Genomic DNA, 15,421 nt, shown 5'->3' with positions numbered 1-15,421 from the left:
CCCCCGGGCCCGCCCCCAGGCCGCGCTCCCTGGGCCTCGGCCTCTCCCGAGTGCTCGATTCGCGCTGCGCTCCGGGCGGACCAAGGGACGTGCTGCAGCGGGCCCAGCCGCGGGGGCCTGGCCCCGGTCTCGGAGCCGAGATCCGCGGGGTGAGTGCGCCCGGATCCCCTTCTCCCTCGAGGCCTGGTCTGCGCTGGGCTTTGTCCCCCTCCTTGCGTCCCCTCCAGGCTCCCGGGAAGGAGGGGGGAACCCCCGCGTTCTCCCCCACCTTCCACTCTGCTCAGGCCGGTCCAGCCACCCTCAAGGGACAGCTCAGCCTCCGTGTGCCTGGCACCCCTCCCCCGCCCCCAATTCAGGCCTGTCGCTGGGACTTAGGAAAACTCCGGACCGTTATGCTCCGCGGGGTCCCCTCCCCCACCTGGCCCCCAGCCCGACCTCCTCCCCCACCCTGCTGGGGGCGGAGCCAGGGTCCGGGCAGTCTTCTGCCTGCCCAGGGGCGCTCTGATGGGGGCTTCTGCATCTTCCCGCCGGGAGCCTGACTGCGGGGCTGGGGTTGGGATCCTTGACCCGCCCCCCCCCCAAAAAAAAAAACTCATAAAGTTTTCCTCACTTTATTTGTCCCTGCACCCCTCGGGTCCGGGGATCTCGGGTCAATGCTGTGCCTCATTGGGGGCTTCAGCAAACTGGGGGTCAGGACAAGTGTATCAGCTCCCACTTTTCCACTTCCTGCTCCTGTCGGTGATCTCCACACCCCGATCCCCCAGCAGAGCCCCCCAGACCCATATCTCAGCACCCCTATTGTTGCCTCCAGCATCCTGTTTTCACGATTTCTTCTCTGAGCCCTGGGTCACCCAGAGGGCCTTGTGTGACTTCTGGGCAGGGGTCCCAGTCCCCCAAGTCCTGCCTGCCCCGTCATGAGCATCCTCTCCACCCTTAGGTCTCCAGCAGACTCTCAGCAGGTGCAAGTTCCTCCTGGAGGCCGTGCCCTTGTTAGCCTTCCCTGCCTGTGAGGGCTCCTTCTGGCCTCAGTTTCCCCATCTGAAATGGATGTGACCACAGGGCTGATGTGTGTAAAGTGCCAAGTGGGGCTGGGCATGCAGCGGGTGTCTGCTACGTACAAGGGCCTTGCCACGGTCCCGGGGTGCGGAGGAGGCTCCCATCTTGGGGGATGACAGGCCTGTGATGAGAGACACACATGGCCTGGGAGTGGCCCCGAGGGGGCTCCTGATCCAGGCTGGGATGCCAGGAGGGCTTCTTGGAGGAGGCGACCGCTCATTTGAGACCTGAGGATGAGTGTGAACGCTGGAGTGTGACGGGGTTGAGGAAGGGTATGTTGGGCAGTGGGAATGGCATGCGCTCCTGCCCCCGTGTGAGCCGGAGGGCAGTGCTGGGGGCGGCAGTGGGGCCCCGCAAGGCGCTGGGCGTGCAGCATGAGGGGGTCAGCAGTCCCGAAGGCCGAGGATAGGAGTCTGGGGTTTTAATAGACCTCGATGGGAGCCATGGAATGTTTGAGAGCAGCGGAGGGACGGAGTCAGACCTGGCCACTCCCGGCCTCGGAGCTGGGCTAAGGAGGGGTCCTGGGGGGTCAAGATTCAGTCTGGGGAGGGGAGATCTGTGGCTGTACCTTGGAGGGTGAATCCATGGGCGGGCCGGCTTGGGGACTGTGTACCGGCTCAGTGTGCCCTGAGGCAGACCCGCGCGTCTTGGGGGCCGTGGCGGCCTGTGGGAAGGGGCAGCAGGGTAGGCCCGGGGTCACACCATTAAGGTCAAGAACGCCGAGCACAGGAGCCGGGGAGCCCAATGGGCATGAGCAGGGCAGGCGCGCAGCGAGCTTGGCATCTCAGGCTTCTCCATGGCAGGCACGTGGGCAGCCTGGGCACCTTGGAGGCCAGCTGAGAGCTGGGCTCTGGCCTCTGATCGCCCAGCCTCGCCCCCCACCTTGCAGCTGCCCCTCTCTGAGCTCACTTCTCAGCTGTCAAACCGAAGGATGCATGGGTGGCCTTTAAGCGGGCCCAGCACGCCGTGGGGACAGCCGGCCACCATTACCCATGCCTCCCCGTGGGGCTGGGCCTGGTCCCCGTCTGCCCTTCCCGTCCACTCCTGGCTGCGGGGACCCTTGGGGACACAGCACCCAGTGCAATTTCGTAGGTAATTAAAGGCGGCTCCCTCATTCTCGGAAGGTGGCCGGCCCCACTCGGCCCCACCCTGAGCCCTTTTCCTGTTGCGGAAAACGGGGGGTGAGGGTGGGGGAGGGAACATTGAGGTCCCAAGAGGGAGAGAGGCTTGAGGCTTGGCTGGACCCACTTTGGGGCCACTGGTGACTATAGAGATGGAGCTCGGACGCCCCTTGACGCCTTGGTGACCCGGGGATCCAGGAAGGCTGGGACCCTGAGTCCCACCCTTGGCAGTCTCTGAGGGCTTGGAAGAGGGATTCCGGGCAGGAGGAAGGTCTGCGGGCCCAGCAGGGAGGGGGGACGGGGACGGGGGGAGGTTCACGGGCTGGGGACTTTTCCCTGGGCCCCACTGTTAGGGTTCCGGCCTTGGCTACCCCTGGCCGTGGCCGTGGAGATCCCCTGAGGGTGGGGGTGTGCCTGTGAGCCCCTCACCCCCCTGGGCCAGGCCGGACCCTGAGGTGGGGGCAGGGAGAGGCATGGGGGTGTCCCCGAGCCTCAGGGGACAGCCCCGTGCATGTGGCACAGAGCCTGTTTGCTGCCCAGTCCTGGGTCATAATGGCCCCTTTATGCTTCCTGCTCCGCGTGGGTACACAGGGCCGGCGCCGGGACCTCGTGACCCACGCCCTGGTGACCGGCCAGAATGGGCACTGCCCACTCCCCGTTATCTAGGCCTGAGGCAGCCCAGGAGTCTGTCCTAGGCCCAGAGAGGCTCATCTGCTTTCCTCAGATCACACAGTGTCCAGGGGAGGACACGGTCACGTGGTTAAACGTGGGCTCTGGACCCGAGGTCCCTCCCAGCTGGGGACCGTGGGCGAGTCTGTGAGCCTCAGTGAGCCTCAGTTTTCTCATCTGTGAAAGGGGGAGGGCCCTGCCTCCGACAGGCTGCCAGAACAAGCAGTGGACAGCTCAGTGCCTGCTGGGGCGGGAGCTCGCTCACCGATGGCTCCGGGCGGTGGGCAGGGGCCCTCCCCCGGATCAGGTCCTGAGGCCATTCTCCTCTCTCCCTTCTCCCCCTGCCAAGCCCAGCCTCATTCGCCACCCAAGTTATTTTCCATGACTCCCATGGCAGGCTCCTTCCTTGTTAATGGCCACACCGTCTTCTAGAAACTTGGGCGTTGCTGCATCATTCAGCCCCAGTGGCCCTGCCTCAGTTTCCCTTTCTCAGGAGTGGCAGGGTTGGTGACCCAGGGTGCTTTACTGCAAGGGGGGCAGGGAGGAGGCTTGGTCAGGTGTCAACGCGGCCAGGTCCGTCCCAGCTCAGCTAAGGGCTCCTCGATGGCCCACAGGTCCAGTCCATACCTACCTGTCTGTCCTGATCTGTCTCCATCTCTCTCCTAGGATCTCTAGGTCACGTTTCTTGTCCTTCCTCACGCTGTTCCTTGTGCAGAGACACCCCCTCCCTGCCGTTTCCATTCACCCTTTAGTTTTCAGCCGAGTAATAACGTTAAATGTGGGCAGAGGGCACAGCATATGCAAAGGCCCCGGGGCAGGACTGTGCCAGCGTGTTGGAGGAACCATGAGGAGGTCTGCGTGGCTGGAGCAGAGTGAGGGAGAAGGCAAGGACAGGGAGGGGATGAAGCAGGTGGTGCAGGGCTTGAGGAGTCCGGGGAGGCCTGGGGCTCTGGAAGGGTGGGGGGTGGGGGGGTTCTGGAAGGCTGGGGGTAGCAGCATCGGATTGAGGCGCCCTGTGGTTTTAGGGACGAGGGCCAGAGATGGGTACACTGGCCCCAGTGGAGGCAGAGGAAGGGGTAAGACATGAGCAGATTCCAGCCGGAGCTTGAAGGCAGAGCTGAGGGGACTTGGTTCTCTTCTTCCTCGACCTCTTGCGGGAGACCCCACTGGAGTCTGGCTGCGCCAGGGGCCTGCCTCATGGTGACTTGGGGCCGGAGAGAGCCCGAGCCTTGTCCCTTCCATGGAGCGTGTGACGCTGGCCTCCCCCCCCACCCCCCTTCCCGCCTGATCGTGCAGCCCCTGGACCCCCAGCACTGTGCCCTCCCCCCTGCAGGGGCGGCTTCGGAGGCGCCGGCGCCTGGATCCGCCCGTCCTGCCCAGACGCGGAGAAGGCGTGGGTCTGGGAGGCCGGGGCTCGGGGAGCCAAGGGTAATTAGGAGCGCCCTGCTCCACAGCTCCTGGCTCCCAGAGGGAGGTGGCTACGGCAGGCCGGGGCTCATCTGGGACCAGTGCCGTACCTGCATTCCGGGGGCCCGAGGGGGAGGAGGTCACCCTCCTGGGGTCCGGGGCGGCCCCGCAGCCCTGAATTTGAGTCTTCCTTGGGCGGCAGGCTTTCTCTGCGCCTCAGTTTCCCCAGCTCTAGGAGGACCGGCCCCGCTGACCCGTGTTCCTGGGCCAGAGGGCCCCTCTCTGGTGTGACCGGCCCTGCGCGCCTTGGCCGTGACCCCAGCTGGCTGGGGCCGGTTCCCCGTCTGGGGCCTCCGCCGTCCTGTTCGGCCACTTCTGTGCCTCTGGCCGCGAGGGGGGCGGACTTGTGGGGCTGTGGGCTCACCCGTGTGGTGTGCTGACCGCGCGCACACGTCCGGCTCCGAGGTGCGCGGGGGCTGCTGGACCCAGGACCGCGGATCTGAGGCCAGTGTCTTCGCGCATGCGCGTCTCGCCACGCCGTGTGTGTGGGGAGGCCACGTGTCTCCGGTCGGTGCTTGTGGCCTGACAGGATACGTGGGGTCTGCCCCCCGTGGCCCTGCGTGCCTGTCTCAGGTTTGGTTTTGTAGCCCGCACACAGGGGTCCGGTCTGACTCGGTGCGGTCGGGGCCCCCCTCCCCAACCCCCTCCCATCCTGGCCTCCCCACCCCCACCCCGAGCCATGATCAGGCCACCACCGGCCCGGGCTCCTCCTGGGGCCTCTCTGAGGCCGGGCGAGGTGACCGCAGCCTGGTATTTTGGGAGCCCGAATCACAGGGACTTGCCCCTTCATTATGTGGCACCCATCCTGTGGTCATGGCCGTGCCCGCCCGGGGCATAGCCTGGGGTGGGTGTGGGGCTGACCCGGCTATGGGTGGGGGGGGCGGGCTCATCCTCAGGACGCCCCCTGCCTCTCCCCGGCCCCCTGACCTGGCCAAAGTGGAGATTGGGGAGGGGGCTTTGTGACCAGGGACCTTCTACCCTAGAAGAGTGTAGATTCTTGGAGAAACACATTCCGAGCGATGCACAGCAGCTTGTCATTTGCACACCCACACCGGGGTCAAGGCGGGTCTTGCTCATTTCGGAGGCCGGGGGAGGGGCGTGAAGCAGGTGGGGGTGGGGGCTTCTGGAGGGAGTGACAGCAGAGCTGAGGCCCCTCACGCAGCCGTGGGGGGACAGCGGGACCGGCAGAGGACACACGGGACAGGCAGGCGGGACCGGCTCCGTGTGGCCGTGCCTGCGCGAGGCGAAGTGCTGGTATGAGCGGCGCTCTCACGGGCAGTGGGAGCCACGCAGGTCCTAGACCAGGGGCAGGGGGGGCGGCGATCTGTTTGGGGGCCTAGGTGGGGTGCTGGCTGGGGAGAAGCCGGCGCTCCGAGCAGCCCCGGACGGTGCTGGCTCCTGCTCTGGGGCTCAGCGAGGCCTGAGTCTGGGCTCCGTCCAAGCAGAGGCTCCCGGGGTCAGGACTCAGCCATGGGAGGGGGGAGGCGGTCTCAGTCCCTTGGGCGGCTGCACAAAATCCCAGAGGCCGGGCCACTTCCAACCAGCAGACCTGTGTTTCCCACGGTTCCTGAGGCTGGGAGTTCAAGGTCAAGGCACTGCCAGATCCCGTCCTCTTGCCCTGTGCTCATGAGGGCGTGAGGGGCCCCCTGGGGTCTCTTGGAGGCACTAATCAGATTCCCAGGAGCCCCACCCTGGCCACCAAATCCCCTCCCAAACACCCCTCTTCCTGACACCATCACGCGGAGGGTGGGGCTCAGTGTGGCAATGTGGGGGGACACAGACCTCCTTTCTGCCGCATCAGCGCCTCGTGGCCCCCCCACTGTCCTGTAACCCTTTCCCCCGCCCCGTGGCTCTCCGCTCTCCCCCTCACGGCGCCTCCGTTGTCTCTGCAGACGCTGTCCCGTCTGACGCTCGGCTCGAGGCCTCTTCGTGCAGGACCGGGGGGCCATCGCCCTCCAGGGCGGAGGGCGGAGGTTGCAGCTAGCTGCCAAGCATGGCGCCTGCCTGGGGCCCCGGCGTGGCGTCTGTGGCTGGTCCCGTGGGCCTCCTCGTGGTCCTGCTGGTCGGAGGCTGCGCGGCGGAAGGTAAGAGCCCCCCGCGGGCGCAGGATGTGGGGCTGTCCGAGTTGACACGTTCGTGGGGGAACATGTGTGTCCCCGGGGCCCCGTGCTCCGTGAACGAGAATGAAGCGCCCGCCGGGCTCCGGTCCAGGAGGTTCAGGGGCCAATAATAGCGATGGCATAAAGAGCAGTAACAGTAACAGTGACGACGGTGTCTGTCACCCCAGAGTCAGCTCTGGACCCAGCTGGCCTGCTTCCAGCTGAGTGTGCTGGTTCCGGTACCTTCCATGTGTTCCAGGGGGCAGACACTGAGGCTCCGGCAGGCCGGGACTCACTCGCAGTCACTCCTGAGTGGGCTGCACGCACAGACCCCTGGGTCCTGGCAGCAGACACACAGCCAGCCAGACGTCCCCGGGGGAACCAGGACAGGCTTCCTGGGACAGAAGGGCATGAGAGCTGGGGCTTTGTGGGTGTGTAGGAGTTCGCTGGTGGAAAGAGCATTGCTGGTGAAGGTGTTGGCACACAAGCCTGGAGGGGCCGGTGTCCCATGGGGCAGGCAAGGCTTTGGTCCTGTCAGCAATGTGGACAGAATGAGGGTCCGTTCTGGGCCTGACACTAAGACCTAAGTACCATCAGGGGCCTAGCAGAGGTATCAGTCAGGCCAGCAGGAAGGAAGCTGGCATCTGTGGTTAGTCTGGGTTCGAATCCTGACTTTGCCACCAACCTGTCGCGTGACGTCGGGCTGGTGACTCGACCTCTCGGCTTCCGTTTCCGCCTGGACTGAATGAGACTCAGACACATCCATGTTCCAGCATTCTTGTCCCAAGGACACCCAGTAGGGCCCACATGCTGCCTGGCACACAGTAGGCCCACAGTCGCACATCAGCAGGAGCACAGTAATTCCTGCCGCTGGGCGAGAACATCCGTTCGTGTTTTTTCTTGTTTTTGTGTTGTTTTTTAGTAAATACTGAACACATTCAGATCGACCCCCACGGCCTGATGGTGTGAGCGCTCTTGTCCCCGTTCCCATTGTACAGATGGGGAAACTGAGTCACAGTGGCGTTCCAGGAAGCAGCCAGGCAGTGTGTTGTGAGAGCCTGGGTCCCTGACTGTCAGTGTCCCCAGGCCGGTGGCCTCCAGCCGCGGCTGGGCTGTGACCTATCGGGTCCCTTCCCAGGACCTGGGCCTTGCTGGGCTCTGTTTCCCGGAGTGAAGCAGCAAGCCTTAGGCGCTAAGTGTTTTCACGTTTTCTTCGTTCCCTCATTCACTCGTTTAAAAGTTTATTTTTGAGAGAGAGCAAGAAAGATTACAAACGTGGGGGCAGGGCAGAGAGAGGGAACCCCAACAGGCTCCACGCTGTCAGCACAGGGCCCAATGTGGGGCTCGATCCTGTGAACCGTGAGGTCGTGACCTGAGCTGAAGTCAGAATCGGATCCCAGCTGACTGAGCCCCCCAGGCGCCCTCATTCGTCTGTCTGATGCAGGGTCCTGTCGTTCGCGGGGGTGGGCATCCTGGGGGCGGGGGGGGGGGCAGAGCAGCATCCCCCGCCCCACTCAGGAGCCCCCCGCCAGCTGTGACAACCACAGGTGTCCCCAGGCAAGAGGGTCCCCCCCCAGCTGAGAACCCCTGGGTTTACTTACACCAGTTGAAGGAATATCATGTTGACGAGGATGTCTTGGGCCAGTGATATTTGTCAGCCTTGGGGAAACAGGCTGCCGGAGCCAGAGACCCACTGTGATTGAGGGCGGCCGCGGGATTTGGAGACTACTCTGGCCTGGGTGCAAATCCTGCCCCTGTCCCGTGACCACGGCAGATCTATGCTCTCACTCTGCACTTTTAATTTTTTTTAATTTATTTTTATTTATTTATTTATTTATTTATTTGTTTCTGAGACCGAGAGAGACAGCGTGAGCAGGGGAGGGTCAGAGAGAGAGGGAGGTACAGAATCTGAAGCAGGCTCCAGGCTTCAAGCCGTCAGCACAGAGTCCGACATGGGGCTCGAACCCACGAACCACGAGATCAAGACCTGAGCCGAAGCCGGACTTAACTGACTGAGCCACCCAGGCGCCCCTCAGTGCGCTTTTAATAAGCACCTGCTGTATGCCAAGCACTGGCTGAGACATGGACAGAAACATTCCACCCCTTTACGGAGCTCAGCATCTATCGTGGGAGAAGCCCGAGTGTGGTGGGAGATGGATGTGCTCACGACATGGGTGGGAGGGGAGGGTTGGGGGCTGCATCTTGAAGGGGCGGGGGAACATCAGGGAAGGTCGCAGGGAGGTGGTATCTGAGCAGAGACCTAAGAGAGCTGAGAAGTGCACCCTAGGGGGTATCTGGGGGGAAAGTGTCCAAAGCAGCAGGAATGGTCTGTGCAAAGGCCTGGGGGCGGGACTTAGGAATGCTGGGGGGAAGCCCATGTGGCTAGAGCAGAGTGAGCGAGGGGGAGGGCAGGGAGGGGATGGAGCAGGTCGTGTGTGGCCTTGGGGGCCTCAGAGGGGACTTGGGGCCTCTCCTCCAGGAATCCAGGAAAGTGGGACCCCTGGAAGGCTGTGGGCAGAGAAAGGACCTGACTCAGGTGCTCGCGGGTGCCCTCTGGTGGCAGCTGCAGGGAGCACAGAGGGGGTAGAGGACCTGAGCCCCAGGGACCAGGGAGGGACCAGGGACCAAGCTGGTCCAGGCGAGCAATGCAAGAGTGTCACCCAGGATCTTGGCGCCAGGCTGCGGTGGGGGCTGGCCCCGTGGGCGAGCCCTGTGGTTATGGATGCAGCGCTTTCAGTGTCGCTGCCGCCCTGCACTCACGCCCTGCTCGGCCTCTCCAGGTGGAGGCTCTTGCCCCTGAGGTGGGGCTGTGTCACAGGGGCTCTGTCCTCTGGGACCCTAGCAAGGGGAACCCCAGGTACCGTGATCTGGCTGCCCGCTTCGGGGAATGGCCCAGGTCCTCCGGAAGCCACTGGGGCTGGGGGCTGTCGGGGCACAGAGAGCCCACGTGGGCCACCAAAGCCACCAGCCAGGGGCCCAGAGGAGAGATTTGTGCGCCAGAAAGGGCTTCTGGTCCCGCGGGCCGTCCCAGGATGCAGTGCGGCTGGTCCAGGTGGGTGGGCGGGGCCTTAGCGAATGGGCGGGGCCTTGGCTGGTGGGTCTCCGGGTGCCCGGCACCCGACTCTCCCCTGCGGAATCCGAAACAGAAAAGCAGAATTCAGGCCAGGGCGTCCCAACAGGCTCTGCGCTGCTGGTGTCACCCCCCCCCCCCGAGCCTCGGTCTCCTCGTGTGTGACGTGGAGGCGGCCAGGGAGCTCGCGGTCGTGAAGACCCACCACCCCCTTCGCTGACTGTGCTGTTTTTCGCGGGCTGCTGGCCGCACGGGGCCCAGGTCGAATTCTAGAAGCTCTTTGTCACGAGCTATGTGACCTCGAGCGGGGCCCTCGCCCTCTGACCCTTGCTCTTGCTTCTCCGTGTCCCAGGTGAAGGGGTGGCGTGGGGTGCCACCTGGCCCAGGACGGCCAGCCGGGCCCCAGCTCTCTCTTGCATCAGGGGCCTCTCTGCCAATCAGAGGAGGGGAGGCTTTGTCCAAATGGGAGAACTCAAGCGTCCACACGAAACGTTCAGACCCGGACGTGGTTCCCAGACAGAGCTCCTCCAGACTGTCATCCCCGGGGCCACCTGGGCAGAGGCTGGGAGGCGTCCACCCTGCACGGAGGGGCAGCTCAGGAGCAGCTCAGGAGCTCTGTTTCACTGGGTCTGGTGTCAGCAGGGCGTCAAGGTCAAGAGCCCTGTTTTCTCAGGGGTCGCCAGGACCCCGCCCACCCTGCTGACTGCCACATGGCCAGGTATTTTGGCCCAGCGTGATCCAGGCTGTGATGGGGGTCGCCCCGGCAGGGGTGTGGACAGGGGAGCTCCCGCCCCAGCCCGTGGTAATCTGAGAGGGCTCCCCACGGGAGGTGCTGGCCTGGCTGAGGTGGAAGCTGCCAGAAGGGAGGAAGGGACAGCGCCGGCTCCCGCTGGGTCTCCTCCCCTAGACTGGAGTGGGATGCCTCCTGTTGCCCACGTCTGCCCTTCCTTCCAGGGGCTCCCGAGAGGATTTCCCCAGAAGTCAGGTTTCTGACCCGGCCACAGTGACGTTCCTTCAGGACGCTGGCTGGGGACACGCAGGGCCCTGGTCACCGTTCCAGACGCTTGGAGGAGGGGCAGCCCAGGCGGTCAGAGCCAGGGAGGCCGGCCCGGCCCAGGGCTCAGCGCGCAGCAAAACGTCTGAACCAGGCTCACGGCCGGGAGGGGATAGGAACATGAGATGTGAGTCTGTGGACAGAAGAGACCCAGGTTCGAATCCAGTGGTGACCTCTCTGAGCCATGTGAGCTCATGCCAGCTTCTTACCCCTGAACTTGCACAAGACATGAACAACCAGGGATTCGTAGGGGCACACGGCAGTGGACGGAGGCTGCACATGCCGACCAGTTTTCAAAAGAGGCGGCCAGTCACGTACGGTCACATCAGTGGGAGCAGAGCTTTGAGTAAGGGAGGTGAGGCCGGTCAGGGGCGGGCAGCCCTTTTTGTCCAGAGCCTCGCCTGAGCTGTGGATGGGAGAAACCGGGGCCTGTGGGCACTGAGATGAGGTACCCGAGGCCTCCTTGAGCTGCTTCTGAGCATGCAGAATTTTCCAGGTGAACCCACATGGGCCTCTGCTCAGTCCTCTGATCTTGGAGGCTCAGGGACCCAAGGGTGCTATATGTCTGCCTCTCCTCGGACCCCAAACTTCTGCTTCCTTAATGTTGTTCTTTTATCAGCTCACCTTTTTATTTCAAATCTTGCATTTTTTAAAGTATTTTATTTTTGGGAGAGTGAAGTGGGGGAGGGGCAGAGGATCTGAAGGGGGCTCTGGGCTGACCGCACAGCGCTGGACGCGGGGCCCAGACTCACGAACCGTGAGATCATGACCTGAGCCGAAGCCGGACGCTCAACCAACTGAGCCGCCCAGGCGCCCTGCCATCTTGTCTCTTTCTTTCTTTTTTTTTTAATGTTTTTTATTTATTTTTGACAGACAGAGAGAGACGGTGTGAGCAGGGGAGGGGCAGAGAGAGAGGGAGACACAGAATCAGAAGACAGGCTCCAGGCTCTGAGCTAGCTGTCCGCACAGAGCCCGATGCGGGGCTTGAACCCATGAACCGTGAGATCATGACCTGAGTCGAAGCTGGACGCTTAACCGACTGAGCCGCCCAGGCACCCCATCATCTTGTTTCTTAAGAAATCATTTCTGGGGCGCCTGGGGGGCTCAGTCAGTTAAACGTCTAACTCTTGGTTTTCTGTTCAGGTCCTAATGTCACAGTTCATGAGTTCGAGCCCCACATCAGGCTTGGGATTCTCTCCCCCCCCTTCTCTGCCCCTCCCCTGTGTGCTGGCGCTTGCACTCTGTGTCTCTCTCTCCCCCCCCCCCAAAATAAATAAACTTAACCAATCATTTCTATTTATCTTTAAATAGTTGTCAATCTCAAAAAGGTACCCGGTAGCAAAGCTCTCTCTGTGTCCAGCTGCCTGGGTGTCTCTTCCGGGGCCGCCGTCATTTCTGCCGAGGGGTGTGCTCGCTCTCTTCGCCCCGTTTCTCTGTGCCCCTTTTAGTTTTCACGCCAACAGGAATATTCACTCGGCTGTTTACCCCTCGCTGTTTTCCGTGTGACAGTATCTGCGTCTTGCCCGTCCTTCCCTGGTAGTTAGAAAAGCGCTCTCGCTCCAGGAGACGTGTAGCCAGCCCCCCTTGGTCGGGCGGGGACACCGCCCAGCCCGTGAAGCTGCTGGGAAGACTCCCAGGAGTAACTGAGTTCATTTAACGAGATACATTGTAGATACATTGCAGCCCAGCGGCCCTCTGGGCCATTGAGCGGTTACTGGGAAAAGTCAATAAAGGAAGTGATGACTGGGGCGCCCGGGGGCTCAGTCAGGTAAGTGTCCGACTTTAGCTCAGGTCACGATCTCACGGTTCGTGGGTTCGAGCCCCGCGTCGGGCTCTGGGCCGACAGCTCGGAGTCTGAAGCTGGTTCCGAATCTGTGTCCCTCTCTCTCTGCCTCTTCCCCGCTCATGCTCTCTTAAAAATAAACATTAAAGAAAAACTTTTTTAAAAGTAACAGTGTCCTTCCAGGGGAGACTGTAACCTGGCCACGGTGCAGAGCTGAGGCTTGGACGGGGTTGAAGACACAAGTAGGCCCCTCTTGAGACCTTCCTAGAGAGACTTAATCCATCAGATCAATTGTGAGGGGCCGCGGAGCGAGCCTGCTTTGTGCCTCAGCTCGGCTGCTGGCTGGCTGGGTGTCCCAGCGGAGGCCCGGCTTCTCTGTGCCTTTTATCGTCTGTCAAACGGGGACCGCGGCGGCCCCACACTCAGTGCTGTCGGAGGGCGAAATGTGACTGAACTAGCCCCCTGCATACACTAGGTGCTCAATAAGTGCTTGTTCTACTGGTTGTCAGCATCTTTGGCCTCAGGAAACCGATGCCCTTTCTGAACTTCTGCCTCTAATCCTGCCCCCCTCTTGTTGGGATACCTCCCACGGACTGAGAGCCTGGAGCCCTGGGTTCAAATGCCGGCTCTGACCTCCGACTCCTTGGTCACCTCTGGCTTGTCTGCTTGGTGCCTCATTTCCACCCCAAGTCCCATCAGGGGATCAGACCAATTACCTCAGTCCAAGTCTTCAGGACCAGGGACCCTCCAGGGTTTGGCTGGTCGCCGCTGGGGGCCTCCAGGTGCCAATCTGAGGATCCCAGAGTCTCAGGGGAGGGCTCCCCATTTGCCATCTCTTGGGCACACGCGTGAATGTGTGTGGCCGTGGTCTTGGCGGGTGTGGGGAAGGCATTGACTCTGCCTTTCTCTGCCTTCCTCGCCCCTTCCATGGGACCCACGTGGTGCCCTGGGCTGGCCCGGGGACGGAGGGCACGTCTGCAGGGCCCCGTGGGGTCCTGGCCTCAGGCCTGGGCCCGCCAGACCCCTCCTCTTCCTGCTCTATCTCCAGAGCCCCCCAGGTTCATCAAAGAACCCAAGGACCAGATCGGCGTGTCGGGGGGCGTGGCCTCCTTTGTGTGTCAGGCCACGGGGGACCCCAAGCCGCGAGTGACCTGGAACAAGAAAGGCAAGAAGGTCAATTCACAGCGATTTGAGGTGAGTTGGGGGTGAGGAGGGGCGGCCGGGCACCGGTGCCTCCTTATCCCCTGGGGTCATGATGGCGGCCAGGCTGGGCGGGCCTTGCCCCCTCCCCCCCACCGTGGCCAGGGCACCTGTCACACCCACCCCCCGGCCACACGCCCCCACCTGCCTGCTCAGAGAGGACCCTGCCAGGCTGGCCGTATGCTGTGTGGCCCCCGGCCAGGCCCCGCCCTCTCTGTTTCATCTCACCCACAACTCCGTAGGGCGCAGGATCACACGCATCCCCACGCCTGTCACGCGGACCTCCCTCCCGCGCCCGCATGCACACGTGCCCTTGTCCTAAACGTCCCGGCCCCGTCTCTGCACCGCAGTTGTGCACCGGGTGCCCGGGAGCATGGACGGAACTGGCCCCAGCTCCTCTCCCGGCCGCCCCCTCCCCCTGACCTTTCTCCCCCCGCCGCCCGCGGCAGACGATCGAGTTTGACCAGAGCGCGGGGGCCGTGCTGAGGATCCAGCCGCTGCGGACGCCCCGGGACGAGAACGTGTACGAGTGTGTGGCCCAGAACTCCGCCGGGGAGGTCACCGTCCACGCGAAGCTCACTGTCCTCCGAGGTACGGGCCTCCCTGCCGGGGGGAGGGGACAAACCCGAGAGCAGTCGCTCAGAGGCTTGTTTGGATTGGCCTCTCTGGGGGACCCGGATCTCCCTTCCCCCGCCTGTCACACCCCGGGGTGGCGGGAGGGCTTACGGAGCCTTTGCAGGAGAGAGCAGCGTAAGGCCCAGTGTCCTCACATTCGTCATCTTGATCTTGCTCCTCCGATGACAAGAGCCTGGTCCACCTCAGACTGGTTCGCGTAAGAAAGAAGTAGTTGGCCCGTGTCATTAGAATGTCGTACTGTGTCCAGCTTCAGGTTCGGCTAGATCCAGGAACCCGCACGGGGTTCTTAGCTCACACCCTCCCTCTGCCTCTGGGTTCGTTTCCTTACGTGTTGAGTGTATCCTGGGTGGGATTCCCCCCATCCGCTCCAGGCTCCCGGGCCCCCACCCCAAAGAGAGGACAGGGGGTCCCAGGATTACTGCCCATTGGCCCATCTTGGGTCACGTGGCTTTTGCCGGGCGGGTCCTTGGGGCCAGAGGCGCAGCTACTCTGATTGGCAGCATTCTCCCCGGAGCCGGGGGAGTGTCTGCCCACACAGGCAGCCTCAGTGAGGGGCGTTCCCCCAAAGGAACAAAGGAGGGATACAGTCTGGACAGACGCAGTGCCCCCCCCTTCCCACACGTTCACACAGATCCCCGGGAGCCCTGCCTCGCGGGGCTGTTGGCTACGCCTCCTCCGGGCTGGCTGGGGCACCGGGAAATCACGTTCTTATGAAACAGCCTTCTCCTTCGACAGCCTCGCCGCAGCCCCCCACCCCCATCCTAGCTTCTCCCTTCTGCCCACTCTGCTGCAAGCCGGTTTCGCCTCCAGCGCTGTGTGGCCCTGGGCAAGTTAATCAACCCCTCTGAGCTGCACTCCGCCCCCCACAAGTAGGGAAAGGACGCTCACCGCAAGCAAGGGGTAGTTACACGACCGGGCAGGTGCCTCGTGGGGAAGGAGCACTTGGCTGACGAATGACCCGCTGTTGTTCTTACTCTGCTTCTAACTGGCTCCGACTAGGTGGGGGGTGGGTTCTGCCTGTCGCCTGCAGGGACACCCTGACCCTTTCCCAGCTTTAAGTGTGGGAGGTGGCTCCCACGTGTGGCTCCCGGGGTGACATTCATCAAGATTCATCAAGCCTGGGATCAGGGACACTTTGCACAGGGTCCCTCCCCCCCAAGGCCCTGCCCTCTCCCATCTGTTTTACTGGACGCCCCTAGTTTCATTTGCCTGCGTCCTGGAGCCCCGCCTGCTGGGGGAGGGGTGGGGGAGGGAAGCGGGGCGGGT

At 63.1% G+C, this 15,421-nt stretch overlaps 1 protein-coding gene across 1 annotated transcript in view; it reads left to right on the top strand.

The window, feature by feature from the left end:
* Positions 1-60: 60 nt before the first annotated feature.
* PTPRS (protein tyrosine phosphatase receptor type S) overlaps positions 61-15,421 on the top strand; it is a 63,130-nt gene continuing 47,769 nt past the window's right edge. Inside the window, exons 1-4 of the mRNA XM_029919344.1 lie at positions 61-149; positions 6,206-6,397; positions 13,368-13,513; positions 13,969-14,110. Of these exons, the coding sequence (XP_029775204.1) occupies positions 6,307-6,397; positions 13,368-13,513; positions 13,969-14,110 (379 nt within the window). The 5' untranslated portion in view covers positions 61-149; positions 6,206-6,306. The remainder of the gene's footprint in view (positions 150-6,205; positions 6,398-13,367; positions 13,514-13,968; positions 14,111-15,421) is intronic.

Source organism: Suricata suricatta, chromosome 12 (genome assembly GCF_006229205.1).
Source record: "Suricata suricatta isolate VVHF042 chromosome 12, meerkat_22Aug2017_6uvM2_HiC, whole genome shotgun sequence".
Classification (NCBI taxonomy): Eukaryota; Metazoa; Chordata; class Mammalia; order Carnivora; family Herpestidae; genus Suricata; species Suricata suricatta.
The sequence above is the reverse complement of the archived record's forward strand: the minus strand, read 5'-3'. Positions and strand labels throughout refer to the sequence as shown.